At 40.4% G+C, this 23,222-nt stretch overlaps 1 protein-coding gene across 3 annotated transcripts; it reads left to right on the forward strand.

The window, feature by feature from the left end:
- Positions 1 to 1,832: 1,832 nt before the first annotated feature.
- On the forward strand, positions 1,833 to 20,489 carry LOC119722606 (E3 ubiquitin-protein ligase NRDP1-like). 3 transcript variants are annotated; one of them, XM_038192800.1, is made up of 3 exons: positions 1,833 to 2,011; positions 6,880 to 6,970; positions 16,225 to 20,489. In XM_038192800.1, exon 3 carries the CDS (start codon positions 16,242 to 16,244, stop codon positions 17,199 to 17,201), a length of 960 nt encoding a protein of 319 aa, XP_038048728.1. In that variant the 5' UTR covers positions 1,833 to 2,011; positions 6,880 to 6,970; positions 16,225 to 16,241; the 3' UTR covers positions 17,202 to 20,489. The 3 variants fall into 3 exon arrangements, with proteins under 3 accessions (XP_038048728.1, XP_038048727.1, XP_038048729.1); XM_038192799.1 differs by lacking the exon at positions 6,880 to 6,970; XM_038192801.1 differs by lacking the exons at positions 1,833 to 2,011; positions 6,880 to 6,970 and adding an exon at positions 13,839 to 14,011.
- The last annotated feature ends 2,733 nt before the right edge of the window (positions 20,490 to 23,222 follow it).

The following is a 23,222-nucleotide window of genomic DNA, read 5'->3' on the forward strand; positions in this document are numbered from 1 at the left end:
TTTAATGACAATAATATTGCCCATGAAAACCGTTTTAAGAATGAAATTATATTATATACACTCCTATAATGTTCCGGCCTTCTGAATGCATTGGCAAATTCGAACCTTTTGGGAGGATGGCTTGAGGAGTACGGATGATGGTTGTGTGTTTGTTGTGCATATTTCAAAAAAGCATCGGTGATATATTTGACCTCAATGTGACGCTAGAGTGGTGGCGTGACCAGGCTGAAAGGAGGGGGCGTTTGTAGATGGCAACATCATGGTGATCTTAAAAGCGAAATCGGAAAAGCTGATACAAGCGAAATCAGGACGGTGAAAGTTATATTCTCCAACGAGCAATAAACAAAACCACCAGTGCTACTCATAGGGAAACGAGATGGGTAAACCTTACGAACGGTTACAAGAAACCTAATTAACTCCTCAAGTTTATTTACATTGTGCTCTACCCATTTTGTTTAACATTGTGAGATTCTTGCGCCTTCTTGAAGATTTTCAGATGCTCGATACGCCAGTAGAGGAGAGCAAAATAACACAAAATGATCATCATTCTCTTTGATGATGAAGAAAATAGCACTCAAACAACTGGATGCAAGGGTTTTTAACCAACGCGCACCAGCATGTTAAAACGGGAAATAAATACGAGATATAATATGGACCAAACTTCGAAATGAACATGCAGCTTGATAACCCATTTTGAATTGTGTTGGAGAAATAACTACTACAGGTCAAAAATATTACTTTTAGGGACATAAAAATATATCTTTCCATAGAAACCTACGGGAAAAAAGGTGCCCCACGCGCTAAAAAATGGCGCCGCCCTTTTTATTCTATATCTATGCACTGAGCCGATTGCAGCTACGCGATGTCGCGCACCGATCCGACGAACAACCACGCGCGCGTCGTGTCAACGCTTGCGCGCACTTCGCCGAATAAAAAAAACCGAACTACTAACGGAAATTTCCAACGGTGCTTCTTTTAAGAAGCACCGTTGGAAAGGCCTTCTTCCGTAGATTTCTTCATAATGACAGCTTGCCAGAAAGAATAATTTCACAGGGAGTTTAGTCCCCTTATTATTTTTCAACCAAGTATGTTTTTCAACAATAATTACACCAGTTACTTTTTGGATAGCTGAAAATGATGGACACGGGCTTTAACTTTCCAGCTAGGCTGACCCCCCCCCCCCCGGGCTCCCGTACAGTGGCACTAGCTGTACTAGCTACTACATAAACTGGGTGTTCCACATGCACCAACCTAATGACGGATCCAGAACACACAAAAGAATGGGGGGGGGGGCCAAAAATGTTCGTTCCCCTAAAAAGTGGGTCCAAAAAATTACGGCGTATGATATGATGGGGTAATTCGGGGCCCGCTCAAGAGCCCCGAAAAATTGTTGGATTCGGAATGGTCTGTGGTGCGATCTGAGGCAATTTCTGACCACTTTAACCAGTATTTTGGAGGAAACGATGGTGGTGTACGCAGTGCCTGCCTTTATTGCGACGTCACGTTAAAAAAAAAAAAATTGGGTTCGCTTTTTTGGTGGAGAGGGGCGGGGGGATGCCCCCCCCCCCGCACCAACCATAGAGCTATAAAAAGCTCCATGCACCAACTGACGTTCAACAAAGGGGTATTTATTTCAATTGACAGACACGACCATAAAAAAAAGACTTTTACATTATGTACATATTACTTATTGTAGGCTACATCAGCAGGGCCGCAGTCGAGTCAGGCCGAGACCATTCATAATTTTATATAGACTTCAAAAGGGGGCGCTATTTAAAAATAACAGTGAGTCTGGTGCCTAGCCAGCCACATGAGCAATCCAGTAGTGCCCTGGTAAGTATCAACGTCGTCGCCAATTCATTCAATTGCGCACGGAGCATTGGTTGTCGTCATTTTTAACCTTTTGTCATTGGAACTCGGACTCGGAGAGTATTTTCATCAAACTATGATCGAACAGACATAAAGTAATGTGTATGGTGATCATACTGACGAAAATGACAATCTAATACACGTAAGTAATGAAAATGGAGTAGATAATTGCGTCATATTCGTTTGTCATTCCTGTTCCATGTTGTTAGCTTGAGTAACTCTAGCCCTGGTGGACTCCCTTTCCTCCCTACGTTACGGAGGGAGTCCTGAGTAAAAAGTTTTCAAAACCGAACGAAAACATTTCTGACCAATAATTTCAATATTTTTACCTTGTTGGAGAAGCTAATTTTTACGTTGTAGTATTCTATGTGTCCATATCTGTTGGGCTGATGGGTTCAGGAATTCCATATGCGATGCTGACCGACCTTAATCTGGAAAATAAACTCGAAAGCAACGTAAAACTTGTACGTGTTTTTAGACTCTTTTCATCAGTTTCTCACCGCCGAGTCTATTCTAGTCGTACATGATGTACGTCTGTGCAGCGTGTAGTCTGGTTCCCTAGACTGGACAATTATTCTCGACGCTCATATCACGCCTGGTCCGGGGGCCAGACTATGCAGCATGAATATGCAGTGCGCACGCGCGATTTGCTTAGTAACCACCCTCATACGCACGCGCACTTACTTGAAGGCGCGGACGCTAATCCAATGACCGAGCGTGTTTTCGCGCCAGTTACCAGAAACACGTTTCGGCTTTGGTCATTGGTTGAGCGTTTTCGCGACATCGGTTGACTGGAGTGACGTCACGGTTCCAACCAAAACTAAACAAATGAGGGCGCTAGCGTGCGTACGCGCTTTCGTACGCACGTACATTGTACATGACGTACAACTCTGGAATAAACTGATGAAAAGAGACTACAAACACGTACAAGTTTAACGCTGCTTTAGACTTTATTTTCCTGATTAACGTCAGTCAGCATTGCATATGGAATTCCTGAACCCATCAGCCCAACAGATAAGGACACATAGAGTATGTAGGCGTGAAATAAGCTTCTATAACGAGGTAAAACATAACAAAACTCTGGTAAAAATGTTGGGTGGTTTCATGTAGAGAATATTCTCGTCCTGGACATTAGTCGTATTGCAATGAAGACTTCGTCCAACCAGGGCTAGAGTAACTCATACATGTCATAACTCCAGCTAGCCCCACTAGTGTGGCCGCGGTATGCTGCGCTGAACCTCTGGCCACACACCGTGGTCCGCGCACTACTGAGGACGTTTTCATAAAAATTGCAGGGAATTTCTTACATATGGTTGTATTCTACGATGTCCCATCTATCACTTCTGGGATGCTTAGGTGTAATGATGTTCAATTTTCCGAGATATTCTTGAATCTTTCTGGAGCCCATATGCACTCGTGAAACGTCTGGTGATGGCAGCCATTTTGAATGTGACGAGAGATGACCTCAAGCCGTGACGTCGCGTTTATGCAAATTGCTTGTCGAGCGAGGGCGCGAGTTGCATATGCGACGGCTGTTTCCTGTGCCGTAGATCCTGAATAGAGATCAGTGCACGTGGCCCCCACTGCCCCAGACGATAAATGCATGGTACGGTGTCACCAAAGTATGGCAAATCGGTGGAGCGTTTGTATGGAGGGGTACCCGTAATTCAACGCTCCACTCAGTAGAGCTAAACTCCAGCTGACATGATAATATTCATTCACATGTAGCGCTGTACTCCTAGAACTATGACTATGCTCATCGATGAAGAACCCCGCAAAATTGTTTTCAGCACAAAACACTAATTAAGTACAATTTAATTTCAATTGTACTTAATTAGTGTTTTGTGCTGAAAACAATTTTAATTAGTGTTTTGTGCTGAAAACAATTTTGCGGGGTTAAAACGTCCATCAAAATGCAGACATTTCCCACAGAACTGCTGCACAGTTTGCCCCCAAACTCCGTACTACACCTCATGACATACTCACGTAATATGCGCAGAATAAACATCGCTGAATTTTGTCGTTTTTTTTGCTAAAATGATGAAAAATATGGGTAATCCTTATCTTTAGGACACCTCTATTTTTACGAGTTCTGTTCAAAAACTGACTTTTGCAGGTGACTTTCCAGTACCAAAGTGACTTTTACAGGCTAAAGCAGTCTTATTTCTTCAGATAAACTCATGTTAGTTGTAATTTTGAAAGCACTTTCAAAGAAAATGTGACTTTTCTACCTTTTTTTGCAGTTCACCATCTTGCTTTTTAAATATATTTTCTGTTTGTCATCGTCATCTTTAACCCCTCATAAATCAAAGCCCTAACCTCTTCTTACAAAATTGAACATGCTGATATTCAAGAAGATGTCATTTGCATTGGTTCAAATGTGTCAAAAATATCAGAATGTCAGTCACTTTTGAGTGTCATTTAGACAGCTGTTTTGGTGAGTCTTTTAACCTTATATAGGAACGGGGTCCTAAAGGTAAGGATTACCAAAATATGCCCTTTCCGCACTGAGCCAACCTGACACTAGACTTGACTCAAGTCGGAATTGCTTTAAGTGGGTATCTTAAAAAAGAAAGTAGTGAAAATCACTTAGTTTACGCCTTTCCAGACGCCCGACAAGGTACACTTCAGCGCGCGTTCCACTTCAGTGCCGTATAACAATGCGCACACACTGTATGTACATTGTATAACACGTGTATTACACGTACATGTACATGTGAGTGCATGTATTGCAGAGCATGTGCATACATGTGGTGCAAAAGTTAGCAATTCCGACTTGATCATTCTGCCATCAGCACCCCCCCCCCCTCGCGTACACGCGCCTGTATTCATCGATGCATATGCAACACCATCTGACCATCTCTATGCATATGCAGCAACATCGCTTGACCAATCAAAGTAATCGTTTTTCGAAGACTCGTTTATTATTTTCAGTAGGTATGGAAGGCTGGATAACAATCTGCAAAAGTTTAAAAATGTAATCTTAATTTGTAGATTTCAAACACATTATATTTGGATGATAATGCTAAGATCAGCTGCTCTTGGATGGAATTAATAAAGAATACGACATTCAAATGTTATTCAAAACAAAGGGGAATTTTTATTGGGGTTAACCTGTAAAAGATGTTGAGAACCATTGATACCGCTTTGTGTTGTGCATACCCAGAGCCGTTTCAAAGCATTCGAACGTACGCGTGCGTGTATCTGTTTACTCCTCACCATGGGATGCGTGTGCGTTCTCCGCAAAACTTTGGATGTGCGAATATGCAGACAACGCTGAGTGCGTGTTAGGAATATTATCAAAACAATCTGCGCGCGTTTTTAAGAATAAAAACGCTCATTACCTGAAATACTGTGATATGATTGGCTTCTACCGAAATCGGCAGAAGCCAATCACATCGAAAATTAATTTCCATAGACTGTGTACAAACGTGGAACAAACCAGCGCGTACGCTTGGCAGATTGACCAAGTCTGGGTTGCTGCATCACTTGAAAAAACATGTACATGTACATTTTTAACATGATGGTCCGGATTCGACGCATGAGGGTGCGCATTATGTACTGTAAGGACATATGTGATATGCGCTGTGAGTGGATTTAGGCACAGACCGAGCGCAACTTAGACTTGGCCAAGTCTAACCTGACACTTGAAATGTGCACGCATATGATCCAGCGATGATTTTTCGGTTTGCTCGGAGCGCGCCGCGGGGGCTACCGTACTTGCACTTGTACGCATGCACATACTATCATTTCGCTTGTACCGCACCCCCCACGGCGCGCTCCGAGCGAACCGTAAATCATCACTGGATCATATGCGTGCACGTTTCAAGTGCCAGGTTGGCTCAGTGCGGAAAGGGCATATTTTTCATCATTTTGGCAAAAAAAACTGACAAAATCCAGCGATGTTTGTTCTGCGCATATTACGTGAGTATGTCATGAGGTGTAGTACGGAGTTTGGGGGCAAACTGTGCAGCAGTTCTGTGGGAAATGTCTGCATTTTGAAGGACGTTTTTGTACTTAATTAGTGTTTTCCGCTGAAAACAATTTTGCGGGGTTCTTCATCTATGAGGCTCCACTACCATAGTTCTAGGAGTAGTAGCGCTGGAGACATAACCTAGTCGTGAGAGTGTGGTAGCAAGAGACCCTCAAATAATGGCCTCTCAAAAATTGTCCATTTTCAACTCTAATATCCCACCCCAGATTTCATTTACATACATGTACCTCATACATTCAGCAGTCATTCACGAAGCTAATGATCGACTTGAAACAGACCACAAAAAAAAAAAAAATGTGAAAAATCTTGACGATTTCGGTGGCTTCACTGACACACGATATGCATTTTTGTGCATACCCTTGGGGAGAAAAGGCCCCAAAAACTGGTAAAGAGAGTACAAATGAGAAAAACAGTTACCCCAGACAGACCCACACATTCATGACATGCCATAAGACCCTTAAATTGTTCCCAACAAACGGTAATTTTGAAAAAAAAAAAAATATTCCGATAAACTTACCGCTCATGGAAAGTGTGTCTACCGAGTTGTGCCATCCATTTCTTGGCTAGATCGTCGAGCGCGTGTGTGACGTCATTATCGAAGAAAAACAAGTTGCGCTGAATGACTGTTGCGCGTAGTGTATGTGCCCTGCGCCGTATGACAGTATGGGCTTTTGGCGCGGAGCGCATATATATGTCAGTGTGATTTTTGAGCAATAAAAAACATTTTTGACTCTAATTTGATCAAAACAAAACAGGGGCCCTACACTTCACGATCGCCCTGATATTTCTTGACACATCGGAACAGTTGGTAATGACACCTTCTTTATTATCAACAGATTTAATTTTGTGGAAAGAGGGCAGGGCTTTGATTTATGAGGGAAATTAAGGGGTAAAAGACAACGACGACAACTGGTAAATAGACTCAAAAACCAAGATGGCAAATGGGAAAGCTAGATGCAATGAAAGCTTGATGCTGATTGGCTAAAAAAAAAATGTTTTATTACTTTTTTTATCAGCAAATCAGCAACGGGCTTTCATTGTGTCGGGCTTTCACTCGTGTTGTGAGAACTACAACGTGCACGTCTCACGTCTGACTGCAAAAAAGCGGTAGGAAAGTCACGTTTTCTTTGAAAGTGCTTTCAAAATTGCAACAAACATGAGTTTATTGGAGGGACAGAGACTGCTTTAGTCTGCAAAAGTCACTTTGGTACTGGACAGTCCTCTGCAACAGAACTCGTAAAATATAGAGGTGTCCTAAAGATAAGGATTACCCCAAATTTATTTTCGCATTTAGACTACGTATGCAGTTCATTTATGCTTTAAAAAATACTCACCTTGTTAGTAACATTACAAAGAAAAAATAATAGGCAAGTGTACAACTCTCCAGTTTTCGTGTTATTTCCCGGTCTATTTTGGCATCCGTTTGTGTGTAACTCAAATGCGCCATGTTCCAACTGAACAATGCTCTCCTGCAATATATATACAGGGATCGTTCACCTGACAGTCACGCGGCGCACTGCATGCCCCGTATACCCCTAGAACTATGGGTATTACGTGTAAAAGTTAGATCTTAAGAGACCCTTAAAAAAAAAGGCCTCCACAAAATTGTCCTTTTTACCCCTCAGCCGAGAGGCTCGAGGGGTATTGTCATCGCGCGTCCATCTGTCCGTCCGGGCAGCTTAGTTTCCGGATGATAACTTGAGTTGGAAATGTTGTTTGGGATTGTAACTTCGGTAGGGGGTTGCCCTTGGGAGTAGGCAAGTTGGGATTGGTTTTGAGGTCAAAGGTCAAGGTCATCGTGGTGAGTTAAAGGTAAATGGTTTCCGGATGATAACTTGAGTTAAAAACGAGATTTTGGTGTCTAACTTTGGTTGGCGGTTGCCCTTGAGAGTAGGCAAGTTGTGATTGGTTTTGGGGTCAAAGGTCAAGGTCATCGTGCTAGGTTAAATGTAAATGGTTTCCGGATGATAACTTGAGTTGGAAATGTTGTTTGGGATTGTAACTTCGGTAGGGGGTTGCCCTTGGGAGTAGGCAAGTTGGGATTGGTTTTGGGGTCAAAAGGTCAAAGGTCAAGGTCACCGTGGTGAGTTAAAGGTAAATGGTTTCCGGATGATAACTTGAGTTAGAAATCACATTTTGCAGTCTAACTTCGGTAGGGGGTTACCCTTGGGAGTAGGCAAAGTGGGATTTGTTTTGGGGTCAGAAGGTCAAAGGTCAAGGTCACCGTGGTGAGTTAAAGGTAAATGGTTTCCGGATGATACCTTGAGTTAGAAATGAGATTTTGGTGTCTAACTTTGGTAGGGGGTTGCCCTTGGGAGTAGGCAAGTTGGGATTGGTTTGGGGGGTCAAAAGGTCAAAGGTCAAGGTCACCATGGTGAGTTAAAGGTAAATAGTTTCTGGATGATAACTTGGGTTGGAAATGAGATTTTGGTGTCTAAAATTTTGGTTGCCCTTGGGTACAGGCAAGTTGGGATTGGTTTGGGGGTCAAAAGGTCAAAGGTCAAGGTCACTGTGGTGAGTTAATGGTTTCTGCATGATAATTTCAGTTAGACATGATATTTGAGTTTGGAATGTCAGTTTGCCCCTTTCCACAAACTTCGGCTGAGGGGTTTCAACAGCAACGCTGTTATTTTTCCTTCTATTATCCCAACCCAGGTCCATTTACATACCTCATAACCACGCAGCAGTCCTTCACGAAGCTGATGATCGACTTGACACAGAACAAAAAAATAATAAACTAGAGGTTCGCGTTTGTTGAGTTACAAACGCAGAGTGGTCGGCGGACAGCCTTTTCATTATACACTGCCCAGTTAAGTTAAGAACATAAGTTTATGTAGAAAAAAGGATCAGGAAATTAAATCCCTTCAAGTACAATCAATGTTTTAAAAAGATATCTTTAACGGTATAATAAATTTCAGTAAACGTTCTATGTGCACAAAAAGTTATTTCTGGTTTAATGATGTCATCAGTCAAAAATGGTGAGTGAATACTGATAAAGTCCGGAGGATAATTTCTCATTGTATAGTTAAAATAACGTATGAAAATATGGGAAATATAATTGTTTGTATTAATAACACCTAACTTCCGGTTTCATGACATATTGATAACACCTAACTTCCGGTTTGATGACGTCACAGCATTAGAGATCCAAAGGTGAACATTGTAATGGATATCATTATTTGGTTTTCGAAGATAAGACAGGGATCAAATGAAAGAATTAAATTTAAACTATGATCTTTTTCAAATTCTCCTTAAAGTAACTTCCAGTCTGATGACGTCATGAATTTGAAACCTTGCCAAGTTATCTCTGGTTAATCAGAAAATGTCAAGGGGCGATTTGGTAAAATTTGGACTGATGGTTTTACAATTAAAGAAGGGAAACTCTATTTTATGTGCCGATAGAGGGCGGCGCCCTTTCAGATGATGACGTCATCACACTGTTTTTTGCGTCTTGCATTCCTCACTAAACACTTTCATAATATATATGTCTGTAGTAAAATGCTTCCGCTTTTGAGTTATATTCAGTTTTTATTGCACTTCCGGTAACACCGGAAGTGAAGGTCAAGCGGTTGTGCGTCCGGGAACACGAAATGTTTCTCACGGCATAGTCTACAACCTCACGAAAAAATGAACACGATACTCTATTTAGTTCAAAAGATATAAAGCAAACTATTTTGTCAAAATTTGCTCTTAAATCGCTTGTAATTTGATACCTGATGACGTCATGATGACGTAACAAAATTTATAACATCTTCGTAACACGGTACAAGTTCACACAAGGTTTTGTGATCATACCGTGAACCATTCGGAAGAAATGCTGCTTTGTTTTGATGTCAGGCTAACGTCTTCATTTTGAATTCACCTAACTTTGACCTTCCGGTAGACCCGGAAGTAAAGGTCAAGCGAGTTCACGTACACGACAAAAACTGTTTAATTTAAAGCGATTAATGGTCTGTCTGATTTACAGAATACAAACATCATTGAATGTTTAGTTCAAAAGTTATAGGTGAAAGTAATTGGTCACTTTTTAAGAACAAATCACTTGTAATTTGACACCTGATGACGTAATCATGACGTCAGAGTAATATGCACCACTTCGGATGAGGGTCGATATATATTGAAAGTTACAAGTTCATACCATATACCGTTTAGGAGAAAAGCCGCGGAGAAGTATTGTCCGGAAAAAAAAAAAAAAGATTTACCAGAACAATAACAGAGAGTGGTCGGGTTGTGCCCGACCACTCAAATATGAAAAATGTTGATGATTTCGGTGGCTTGTCCATAAAAAACATCCAGTTCCAACGGCTGTCGTCCATGTTGTGTGGTTAATTATGCAAATGCAATGCATCACGTGATGACAATCGAAAAATCTCTGCGTGCGATGTATGTGGGTACAATGCCGCTTTTACCCGCCGCTAGTGGGTTCCATTTTCGTCTGGTGCCCTGTCGTGGAAAACAAGACAATGTTTCATGTGTTACGCATTTCATGCACAAGGCACTCACAGTCACTTTCCACGACAATGTACCAGACAAAAATTAAACCCACTAGCGGCGCGTGAAAGTGGTATGGTAATTGGTGTTGGAATTTAGATACGCAAATCACCAATCACCAAAATGATACATGTACATCACCACGTGATTCGATTTGGCTTTGCCATCTAACATTACGTACTCATTTACAAGCCAAAATTGATCACTTCTTTTAAGTGGGCCCAAAACGTGGCCTGATTTATCAGAAACAAAATAGAGTTCGTATTCCAATGGAAACTACATTTTTGTTGAAAAACAGAAAGAGATAATCTGGCATAAAATCCCCTAAATAACATCGTAAACACGCCATGGCGACGTATCATTCTGTGATCACGTGCAAAACACATGCACCCCGCGTGCGTGGTCTGTCCCCTAGACTTGCAGACAAGTCACTACACTATCCGGGAATAGCCATACCGCATGAACATACATGTACGTCGTACTGTGGGACAGCGCAGTATGCTGTTGCTGTCCACGCTGGCGCGTTGCGGTGCGCGACAGGCGAACAAAACTGGGCCAATTACTGACTTTATTTCAAGTCTACCTGTCCCGCCGCGCCGTAACTATCGCATGTAGAGCATTTTTTTAAAGTAAAATTCTGTCGCGTCGCGTTGAGCCGAAAATTTCGCTTGCAGGGGGAGTTTGGGGCAATTTTGGTTCTAAATTTGACTGTTTTTACTAAATAATATATCGCTTTTTCCATGTTTTGATTTGATAGAAAAGGCAAAAGCCCCTTATATGTGAAAAACCAGTCTGAAGTTGAAACCTATTTTGAGATGGACTTTTTCGGCTTAAACATTTGCATTTTTTCCCCAGTATTTTGGACGCATTATTGTAGACGTATGAAAATTATGATGACGGTCAATAACATGTGAAAATTGCCCCGTAATACCCTCTGATCAGCATAAACCCAAAGAGCTATCGCGCGGCAACTTAGAAAAAAATGTTGTTCACTGTCGCGTGTCAGCTGCGCAGATCAATGTCTGCCGGTTTGTGTACCTACTGGATAGATCCACACATTCTAGACATTCCATAAGACCCCTTAAATTGTTCCAAACAACCGGTAATTTTGAAAAAAGAACAAAATAGTCTGATAGTGATAAACTTACCGCATGTGTCTGCCGAGTCCTGCCGTCCATTTCATTGCTGATCGATCGAGCGCATGTGTGACGTCACTATCGAAGAAAAAAAAGTCCCGCTGAATTAACGACTGTTTCGTGTAGTGATATGTGCCCCCGCCATATGACAGTATGGGCTTTTGGCGCAGGGCACATATCAGTACACGAAACTGTCGTTGATTCAGCGCAACTTGTTTTTCTTTGATAGTGACGTCACACACGCGCTTGATCGATCAGCAATGAAATGGATGGAACAACTCGGCAGACACATTAAATTGTGAGCGGTAAGTTTATCAGAATATTTTATACTTTTTTTTAAATTACCTGTTGTTTGGAACAATTTAAGGGGTCTTATGGAATGTCATGAATGTGTGGATCTATCCGGGGTAACTGTCTTTCTCATTTGTATTCTCTTTACCAGTTTTTTGGGGCCTTTTGTCCTCGAGGGTATGCAAAAAAAAGCACTCCGTGTGTCAGTGATATAAATGTGTAGTCAAAGTATGCCTATTCGGTGGAGCGCTAGTACGGAGGGTACCGTACCAGTTCCAGCGCTTCACAAAGTAGAGCTACATGTTACCTTGAGTAACTCCAGCTCCAATGCTCATCAGGAATTCGACATACATGTATAGAGCTGGAGCGACAACTACGTTATAAAAACTAGATCGTAAGAATCCCGAATGACGCGACCATATATCCCCAGTGCATTTCAAAAATGGCTCCACCCACTGGACGTGACGTGGGCATGTACCTTCATGCAGTGTGCGCGATGAATGTGCGTACCGTACCGCTTTCAGGCGCGCTAGCGGTTTCAATTTTCATCTGGTGTGATGTCGTGGAAAGCAAGACATTGTTATCTTGCTTTCCACGACATCGCACCAGATGAAAATTGAAACCACTTCATGAATGTCTGCTGCATGGTATGAGGTAGGCCCATAAATGTGGCCTATTTACTGTATTACCTCCGTAAATATAGGCCACACTGTAAAGATTTCCTCAAAACGTTAGCACTTGTTACCAAATTAATTTTCACATTCAGACTGCGGCATAGTTGATTTATGCTTTAAAAAAACACTAACCTTGTTAATAAGGGAATAACAGTGTGAGGAGCCGGTCTTCACTGCGTGATAATGACCGGGTGTGGGGGTGACAGCTGTTAATGGACCGAGACGAAGTCGAGGTCCATTAACAGCGGTCACCCCCACACCCGGTCATTATCACGCAGTGAAGACCGGATCCTCACACTGTTATTCCCATTAATAAATACCTTTATAACGAAATAAACAGTTAAAATGCTCCAATTTTGTGACTTTTTTTCCGGTGATATTTCCAGACTTTTTTGTGTTCATGTTCATGGGCCATATTTTAGCTTAATAGCTATAACGACGTAAACTCAACAGAAACTGCTGCTGTAGCGAAACAAATTACAACAATGTTTTCATATCTTTACCTGATGGAGGAAGCTGAAATCTCGTTTACACATTCCTTGTGTCCGGAATTACAAAGATGCTTGGTTTAGGAAAGGTAAATATGTCGGTGGGTGAAGTGTTTCAAAGAAAATATATCGTAGATCTACGTTTTCGTCGTAAACATCCTCAGTATATACTGCACTGCTGTACGATGTCGTTTCAAAACTTCCTTACGCGCGCGCACGCACGCATCCCTAGCAACTGTGTTGCGTACGCGCGCGTCAGTCTCACGCAATGGGGGTTGAGCGCATGTGCAGTGCTCAATTGTTAAAAGCTACCGCAGGACTGTTACTATATTTTGACCAATCATTGGCTTGCATGGGGCTGAACGGGGCTTGATCAATGCTGGTTCAGGGGCCATTTATTCGCTTGATCTTTGAAGCCGGTCCATTATCACCGTTAATGACCGGCCACGTGATCGAGTCTCGACCAATCAGAAAACATCAACTCTCCAAGGTATTTATTAATAACAAATAAAATAATGCACAAGTGTTCAACTCTCCAGCTTTCGTGTCATTTCCAGCTCCTTTTGGAGGCTTCTTGGCATCCATTTGTTTGTAACTCAATGGCAACCATGTTCCAAATGAACAATGCTCTCGCGCAATACCTGATGGGATACATGGATCGTTCACCTGTCAGTCACACGGCATGCCAAATGCCCGGTAGTCTTGGCACAAGACCGGCTTTGTATTATTTTCGTCTACGTGCAGTTGGTATAGCGCCCTCTACCATTGATGTCGTTTGGCTGTGCTTGCCACAGCCAGCGTGCGCTATATACCAACTGCACGTAGATGAAAATAATCCAAAGCCAGTCTTGGGCCAAGACTACCGGGCATGTGGCATGTCGTGTGACTGACAGGTGAACGATCCATGTATCCCATCAGGTATTGCGCGAGAGCATTGTTCAGTTGGAACATGGTTGCAATTGAGTTACACACAAATGGATGCCAAGAAGCCTCCAAAAGGAGCTGGAAATGACACGAAAGCTGGAGAGTTGAACACTTGTGCATTAATTTTTATTTGTTATTAACAAGGTGACTGTTTTTTTTAAAAGCATAAATCAACTATGCATGCAGTCTGAATGTGAAAATTAATTTGGTAACAAGTGCTAACGTTTTGAGTAAATCTGATAGTGTGGCCTTTATTCACGGAGGTAGTCCAGTAAATAGGCCACATTTATGGGGCTAGGTATGAGGTACGTATTATGGAATCTGGGTTGGGATAATAGAGGGAAAAGGGACCATTTTTGTAATTCACTGGGGAAATACGGTCGCATCATTCGGTATTCTTACGATCTAGTTTTTATTACATACATGTAGTTGTTGCTCCAGCTCTACATGTGTGTACATGTACATGTATATGTCGAATTCCTGATGAGCATTGGGCCGGAGCTGGAGTTACTCAAGCTAGTTCCATGTGAACATGGCAAAGATATCTGGCCATCACTAATTATTCCCTTCAGTGACCTATATCAGCCATCATATGTGAAAGAATTCCACTCATATTTCTTAATACGACCTGAAAAGTTTTAAAAGTTGTAAATCTGATGAAGAAACACTATTTTAGGAGTGCAAAAATTCTTTGATAATACTTTAACTTTTTCTGTCATGGCCCATAGACTTTGTGTAGGAGGTCTGACTCTGAGTGGAGGCCATGTATGGAATTCTTTCCATAATAGTTATGTCCTAAAAAGTCAAATTTAGTAGGGAAAAATATTGAAGTATTTACTGAGAAAACACTTAGAAATTTTCAGACCAGTCTCATACGGTTTGTACAATGATAAAATATAGGGCTGAGGTAACTCCAGCTAGTCTACCTGTAAATACCTCAGCCCTATAATTTATCATTGAGTTGTCCTATTGGGCTGGAGGAAATTGTCAACAAGGATTAGCAACTCTTAAAATTGAATTCCAAAATGTACCATGTTATGCCCGTGACACACTAATTCCCCTTGGGACTCACCCAAACCTTGTCAGGCATAACCACTACCCAGGTCCCTGAAGAAAATAATGATCCATGATGAAGATTCAGCCTACATTTGCAGTGATGAAGATTCAGCCTACAATTGCAGTGAAAAAGGAGGCATTAGGCCAAAAAAAAGTCTCCGGTTTCTGGTATGGAGCTTGCCCAAAAAGTAGTGCGGTGATGCGGCTTTTTTTTTTCGCTGGCCAGAGGTCTCGTAGGGGTTTTGTTAGCTGGAGTTACCTCAGCCCTATATTTTATCTTTGGTTTGTTGTAATAGGGCAGGAGGAAACTTTCAACACGGACTAGCATCAGTGAAAATTGAATTCCAAAAATGAGTCCCAAGGGAATTAGTGTGTCACGGGCACAACATGGCACATTTTGGAATTCAATTTTAAGAGTTACTAATCCTTGTTGACAATTTCTTCCAGCCCTTGAGGACAACCCAATGATATAATATAGGGCTGAGGTAACTCCAGCTAAATCATGTCCATGATTGAAAGGGTTTACATTCAACTTGGAAAGAATTGCGTACACGGACTCCACTTTTTTTCAGTGAAATTTTAAGCGCCAAAAAATTGCATCCTAGGCCTAACAAAAAAAACTGTATACGGTAATTTCTCGACTCTCACCCTCCTCGACTCTCGCCCTCTCCTTTCCTTCATTCCACTTTATTAATCACTTACTTCAGTACTTACTTCATGTGGGAAAACAAAACATATTTCACATTTATGACGGTGGCGAAAGCTGCAGTTTACGCCGTAAAGCTATTAAGCTCACTGTACACACTTGTATCTTGCTGCGGTACCCGGCTCCTGTACTACCCGTAAATGCACACCCCTAGCAGTGTTGTGGTCGAGGCCATTATAAGTCCTCATAAGTCATCCAGTCCCAAGTCAAGTCACAAGCTATTCAAATGAACGGTGACAACTGTCCTTCTTTTGATCCTCTGTTTCTTGCGACCACGGCAGCTTGTGATGTACTTATGATCAGACTTCTAATGGACTTGACTACCAACACTGCCATCTACATGTAGAGTGCCTCATAATTTGAAAGCAATATCTCTATCATATACAGACATGTACATGCACACGTATGTATTCCGCTAGTCCATACACGTACTGTACATGCATTCCCACCTCCCAGCAGCCAAGATACATACATAAAGCATGTTAATGTGAAAATATTGTGAAACCCAATATTTCATTTGCTTACAAAATGTACACGTGATTAGTTTCAATAATGTTTCTAGGCAACATTTTAAGTTGTTATTCTTCTTTTTCAGGCAAACACAAAAGAAAAATGGGATTTGAAGTAGGACGTTTCCGTGGTGAAGTGGATGAGGAACTAATCTGTCCAATTTGCAGTGCTGTTTTGGAAGATCCTGTACAGGCCCCAGAATGTGAGCATGCCTTTTGCTCAGTATGTATCCATGAATGGTTGAACAGACAACGTACGTGCCCAGTGGATCGCAATCCCATCACTTCTCAGCAACTCAAGTCAGTTCCACGCATATTACGGAACTTACTTTCTCGTTTGTATATTGCATGTGACAATGCTAGCTTTGGTTGTACAGTAGTTGTCAAGCTTGACTCTCTTCAGCAACATCTGGAAGAGTGTGATCACAACCCCAAGCGTCCAGTTCAATGTGAACAGGGCTGTGGTATGGTCATTCCAAAAGATGAGCTCAAAACGCATAATTGTGTACGTGAACTAAGGGCTGTTGTTGAGGAACAAGCATCAAAAATAGGAGATTATCGGGCTGAAGTTGAAGATGTCAAGCGTGCTCTGGCAGAACACCGCCATGAAATGCAGATGCTGAAGGATTACATACGAGCGATCAGAGTCTCAACACCAAATGCTAATCCCTCCGTCCAGGCAATCGAAGATGAATTAGAAAACAATGAGATAGTACGATGGGTGAATACCATTCCCTTAGCAAAAGTCACGCGTTGGGGAGGCATGATCTCTACTCCAGATGCTGTATTGCAAGCTGTCATCAAACGCTCTCTCCAAGAAATTGGCTGTCCACCACATCTTGCCACTGAGTTGATGGAGAATGCTCATGAACGCAATTGGCCGCATGGGTTATCAACCCTGGAGACACGACAGATGAATAGACACCTATACGAGCGATATGTTACTAGGCGTGTACCTGGCAAACAAGCAGTACTGGTTATGGCATGTGATAATGTACACATGGGGGAAGAAATGTCTCTGGAACCAGGATTAGTCATGATATTTGCTCATGGAATAGAGTAATTAAAAAAACCCACATGATTCCATTCATGCAAGACAAACATTTCAGGGTTTGGGCCCTTTTATTACGTTGTATATTTAAAGCGTCAAATGTAAAACCTATAGGCCTATTTATAACTGAGACTGACTGAGAAACACTACAAAATGCAATTGGTACATGTAGAGATTATTACATTTATTTTACAACAAACAAGTTTGTTCATATAATTTGTTTCCCCCTGTGAAATAGTGAACTGTATGCAGTGCATGTGCCGACAGTTTGGTTTGAAGTAGATGTATACATGCACCGGTACCTACATGGTTTGAATAGGAAACAATTACATGTACTTGAATCCCAGCAGTTGATTTGACAAAACTTTACAAATGGCATATCTTTATTGTGCAACGTTTTAATGCGTTTGTTGCACACATTTAGGACACTCTTCTAAAAGATATGTTGCGCATACATGTACCGGTAAGTCTATGGTGTATGTACCTTACAGAGTCATTTTAGGTGATCATGTACATAATACAGCGTACATCCGTACAAATTTAAATGACCAATATTGGTACAAGAAATTCACAGCTTTTTATTGTGATGAAATGCCCATGAAAAAATTTGGAGGGTTGCTGTCTAATTCAGAAGAAATTGATACGAACCATTTTCTTAATTGGTGGGCAGAGCTACAACTGTTTTGTGACCAATGTGAAATTGTACACCAAGAGTCATTTGATGTAAAAGCTGTGATAGTGATCATAAAATATTGAAACACTTGATATCTGCAGTTACAACAGGTTTTTGAAATCAATTGTTAATACAGTGGGCAGCTGGACAACAAATTTGTTGCATAAATCATAAACATTCAATAAGTAATGCACTAACTTGTGAAATCAGCTGTAAATATAAACATGCTCGTTTGATGCTAAATCTTTTGTTGATGGATTAAATGTCTGTATAATCTATTGTAAAATTAACAGCAGCTATGCAATGTGTATATCAGTGGAGCAAAACATGTGTCTGCTTTGACCAGATACTAATATTATAGGCATTTGCATAAATTATTCTTTAATATAAACTTGAGGAGAATAAAGTTGATTGGCTGTCATTGAAATCCAAAGAAACCATCAGAATTAACCACTCTGTTCCTTTTAAGTTATTTCCTGTCTTCAAGGCAGATTGACTATGACTGGGGAAATTATACCTGCATACATGTACTACTGTTTAATGATCTGGAATGCAGTTTCCAATGAGTTTAGCAGGTTTTGAGATAAGAGCGATAGATGAGTAATTATTTTCCAACATTATCCGGTATGCAGGCTGTACCGAGCAAGTACCAGTGGTCAGTTGTCATCTTCTGGAACATATGCAAAATGCTTCTTTTCACAGATTTTTTTCAGCAATTCCGTACCAATGTAAACTGTTTGCAGATTTAGGTCAAAAGTCACATGGTTGTTAGCAGTGGTCAGATTTCAGGGAAAATGCAAAATGCTACTACCTCATCTTTCAATTGAACTTTGTTGTGTTCAGCCATGACTTGGAACAGAATTTTCTTCTTCTTTTTTCTAGTACTGCGCATGCCCAGTATAGACACTGCATGTGCCCATTTACTAAAAAGTTGCTGTACATGGCTGGGTTCTATTTTAACTTACACATTCTCACCAGATGAATATATACAGAACATTGCTCTCATTGAAGGGTCCTTCTTGATCTCCAGTGATTCCTAAGTGTGATGTGACGATAATGCATTTGAACCAGTGAGAGCAAATTTAATCGGAACTATATTGAAAGCATGATAATACACAATGTACATGTACCATAGTTGAATTAGTCATAGGATTAGTTATGATAGTTTAGTTGACAATTGTTGGTTCAACTAGAGACATTCATGCTTTGATATTAGCATGCAGGTGTAAGTTAAATCACAAATCAACCACTACCGGTACATTATGGTTAACCATTGGTTCTTGATCAAACTTGCTCTACATTGTACATGTGCCCATTTCTAAACTGGTTCCCACATACCGTATGAAGTTTAGAACATGACAATGGGACCAGGAAGCAGCATATCCTACATCTCACTCACTGTCTCAGTTAACCAACTTAATGCACACAACAAGCAATGACATGTTTTAATGCTTTTAAACGTTTTACTTACCTTTGCAGACAAATTGCAGTGAGTCTACATGGTAGATCCCCCATTATTCCCTCATTAGAAAGGATATCCATACTAAAACAAAATTAAAAGCTAGCTTAGGCAAAGTTGAAATTAATGTTTGTTTTTTGAGTGCTTGAAGTTATATTCTTCAAATAGAGTGGTTTATTCTGTAAAAAGGTACATTTGTTTTGGTTAAATGTATGTTTTCACTGTACATAGATTCTGATCTTCCAAAGCTTGTAAAGTATATATAAATTCTGTTACACATTGTACATAAACAAGTACATGTACATACAGTAACTAATATTTATGTATTTACTTCATGGCATGTGCTTAAATGTTAAAATAGTAACTATAGCATTTGGTTGTCTACTAATTTTCTTTAGCCAAAGCATGTATGTGGAGCATGTGAGTTAGTGCTAGTGTCATACTCATAGTTATTTATGTAATACATGTAATATGAGAGTCGCGGGTAAAGAGTATTAATTAGTTCAGCATGCATAGCTATGAACACTTCTTTATAAGCATTTTCAGAGTGGAGAGTTCCAAATCTAGAGATAAGTGTTCATATATTGTGATGAGGCCTCATCATGAGAATGTTGGGCTACTAAGGGAAGGAGATTTGTACAATGCTGGTTCACGCTTGCTGTCCATCATATTATTATGCTGTTATCTACATGTACACATCCAGTGGGGAAGGGTAGACTGGTTTCTTTTCCCTCCATCATGTTTGACTTCTTTTTGACCAGTCTTGATAGTTAGGTGTTTATGCTGAATATTAAACTGGTAGCCAGGGTTGCGGCTGCACATGTACACTAACATATTACATTGTATATATTGAGTAGCTTGTCTAATGTCTATCTACCTACCTACCTAAACATTACCTAACAAATTGGTATCACTTTTATTTTAATTGGGGTAAGTGTACTGTGTGTTCTCATTGGAAAACCACTGGCTAATTGATCCAGTTGTGAAGCACTCTTAAATGCTGTCAGATGTGTGCTAATATCTCTTACTCTCTTCTAAATCTTTAAGATTGTGGACCTTTATGGCAAAAATATTTTTATTGTGCACTTAGCTTTAGTTTCTTAATTTATTCCCATATATCGGCTCAAGTTTGTATTGTAACACTAAAAGTCTTGCAAGAACAAAATTACATGTATGCTTTATATATTTTATTGCCTCAGTAACATGCATATATCCTGTAGAAGTGGAGGAAAATGTTAGGAATTGTAGGGAGGGACTCCCCTGCTGGAGTAACCATAGCATGTGTGCTCAATCCAAACTACCTTTATGTAAATTTGTGTGCCAAAGAATGCATTTTAGAGTACAGTCTAGCTTATATCCCAGGCGCGGATCCAGATGGGAAAGGGGAGGGGGGTGTTAAAGAAATTCCCCTGCTCTGACACCAAAAATATACACATTTGACAATTATAGTAATAATACTTACCTATATGTCCGCCTGTCTGCAACAATAGGACATAAAAGAAATTTGAAGGGCCAGAACCCGCCCCCCCCCCTTGCACTAAGTCTTGTATCGGCCTCTGAATCCCATTAGTAAATTGAAATCTGTTGACAGGTTGAATCGGTTCTGCATCAGTGGCGTCGCCAAGGGGGGCCAGGGGGGGCACGTGCCCCCCCTGGAAAACCTAGTGCCCCCCCGAGTGCCCCCCCATCTGAGATTTGGGTTGGTAAAAATATATATATATATATTTTGTTATATTCAACTCCCATCATCTGAGTTGGTTAAATAGCAATTTCTGGAGATATCTTCAGATCGAATTTAGCATCAAATGTGGCACCATTTTGCATCTAGCCCATCCTCCGTACGCGAAAATTTTCCAAAGGGGAGGGGGGCACCCCCTCCCCTTAGACCCCTCCCCCAGGACGGCGATCCGTATCCACCTAAGTGCCCCCCATCAAATGCTGGTGCCCCCCCTGTGCCCCCCAGACTGAAAAGTCTGGTGACGCCACTGTTCTGCATGCGCATGTTATGTGCTGAACTGGCTTAAGGTGTTTAATGTACAATTTAAGGATGTGACTTTGCGTTTAATTTTGTAAATGTTTAGCTAATATTTTAAGAACCGTTTAAACGTTTAGCCATTCACAAATGCTTGAGACATGCTCATTATGTCTGCAGACCCGGCGTCATTGACATGATAAATCAGCAGTGCAGTCATTGAAGAAGTAAAAACTAACTACATGTGCCCCGAATGTGATCAATAAAGTATTGAAGTGCTTCGAAGGTTTTGTAAATGAATACGTTTGAAAACATTGTTAATTATTTGTGCTATGTAGGTGAACTCAAAGGAAGACTGCGTGAACGTAGGTCCCTTTTTTGTAATTTTTGAAAAATTTGTAAACGAATTGGTGCACAAAAATGAAATAATTTGGGTTGTTTTTTTTCATGTCCATCCAATGACCTACCAACATCAGCTGTCCTTCCCACTCTCCCATTGGTGGTGGAGAGGCGGCAATGACTGGTTGAATAGTTTGATGGCTTCCCTCATAACCCCCAAAACCCTCATAACGTCTGGTCTATTAGTTGAATGACTATTCAAATTTTAAACTTAACAAGTAGAATTAACTCTCTTTTTTTCAAAAAGTGATACTGGTGTGCTCAGTGTGGACAGCAGTGAATGTTAACAGTGTCGGACTAATTGCTTCCATTCTCTTTACCACTGTAATCAGTTTACAACCCTCAAAATGTAATGTACATTTGTTTGTGCTATTTTTTTTCATTCTGAAAATTTTCAACTAGCAATACAAAAGGCATAAGGTTTTGAATGAGACATCAACTGAAAAAAAACACCCTCATTCGGTTACGGAAAACTATTTTACAAATATTGAATTATTTGTAGGAACCATAATTTTTTTGGGCAGGGTAGACTGATTTATGCCCCTCATCAGAATCAATATTATAGAGTGTGCAATTCAACCTCGAAAACGTGATATTTTAACGGCATTCGAGCACCACATAAAGGATCTACAACATGTGTAAATATGTCTTGACTGTGCCATCCAATCAAGGGCAATACATGTAGTTGGGTTCGTTAAAGACAAAAAGCGTTACAATTTACACCACATCGAACATATTGGGTTAATTTTAACATGGGAGTTTGTGACTAGACTAGTCTGTGTTTGATACAAAGACATTCACATGAAAGTGAACTTGAACTGGCAAGACTTGCACGCTCCAGGAAATAGGAACTTGTCTTTTTGCAGGGTGGATATGTCTGTGTGCAAAACCATCCCAAACGCCATTTTGGGGGGCAAAGGTTACAGGTGCCAAGAATAGAAAATAAGTACTTTGTTCCTTAATTAAAATGTACAAGTAATTTGTTAAAGAGCATTGACATTACATCTTAATGGAGTTTTTTTATTTAAATGATATAAGAATGCATCAAATGAAAATGTTCAGTGCTTCTTTTATCATTCTTTTCAATGACGTGATTTTTTTGCTTTAAAACTCTGCCCTTAAAAGTCTTAAACCCAAACTCAAACAAGCCACTGCTTGTGATGTTAGTAATTGTATTTACACATGCTTTAGTTATACTGCCAGTGTTCTGCAGGTTGTTATACATTGTATTTAACATTAATGAATTTTGAGTTACTTGTTTATTGCACCATTATTGTGAACCAGTTCATGCTTAGCAGTGTACTTGTTATTTCAAGAAATTTAATTTCCGATTTGGACATATAGTTCAGTAATAACTTATGATATGAATCTTAGAAATAAAATTAGAAAGGAAAAAAAAATTCCAAAATACTTTCTTCATTTGGTGTTAACTAAAATAAAATTGCTTACAAATTAAAAAGAGTGTTTGGTTGTTATTTGTATCAATCCAAGTGTTCATACCCATTAAGACCTGAACAAACTAAATTCTTG

The sequence above is a fragment of the Patiria miniata genome, unplaced genomic scaffold, assembly GCF_015706575.1.
Source record: "Patiria miniata isolate m_02_andy unplaced genomic scaffold, ASM1570657v1 HiC_scaffold_16, whole genome shotgun sequence".
Taxonomy (NCBI): Eukaryota; Metazoa; Echinodermata; class Asteroidea; order Valvatida; family Asterinidae; genus Patiria; species Patiria miniata.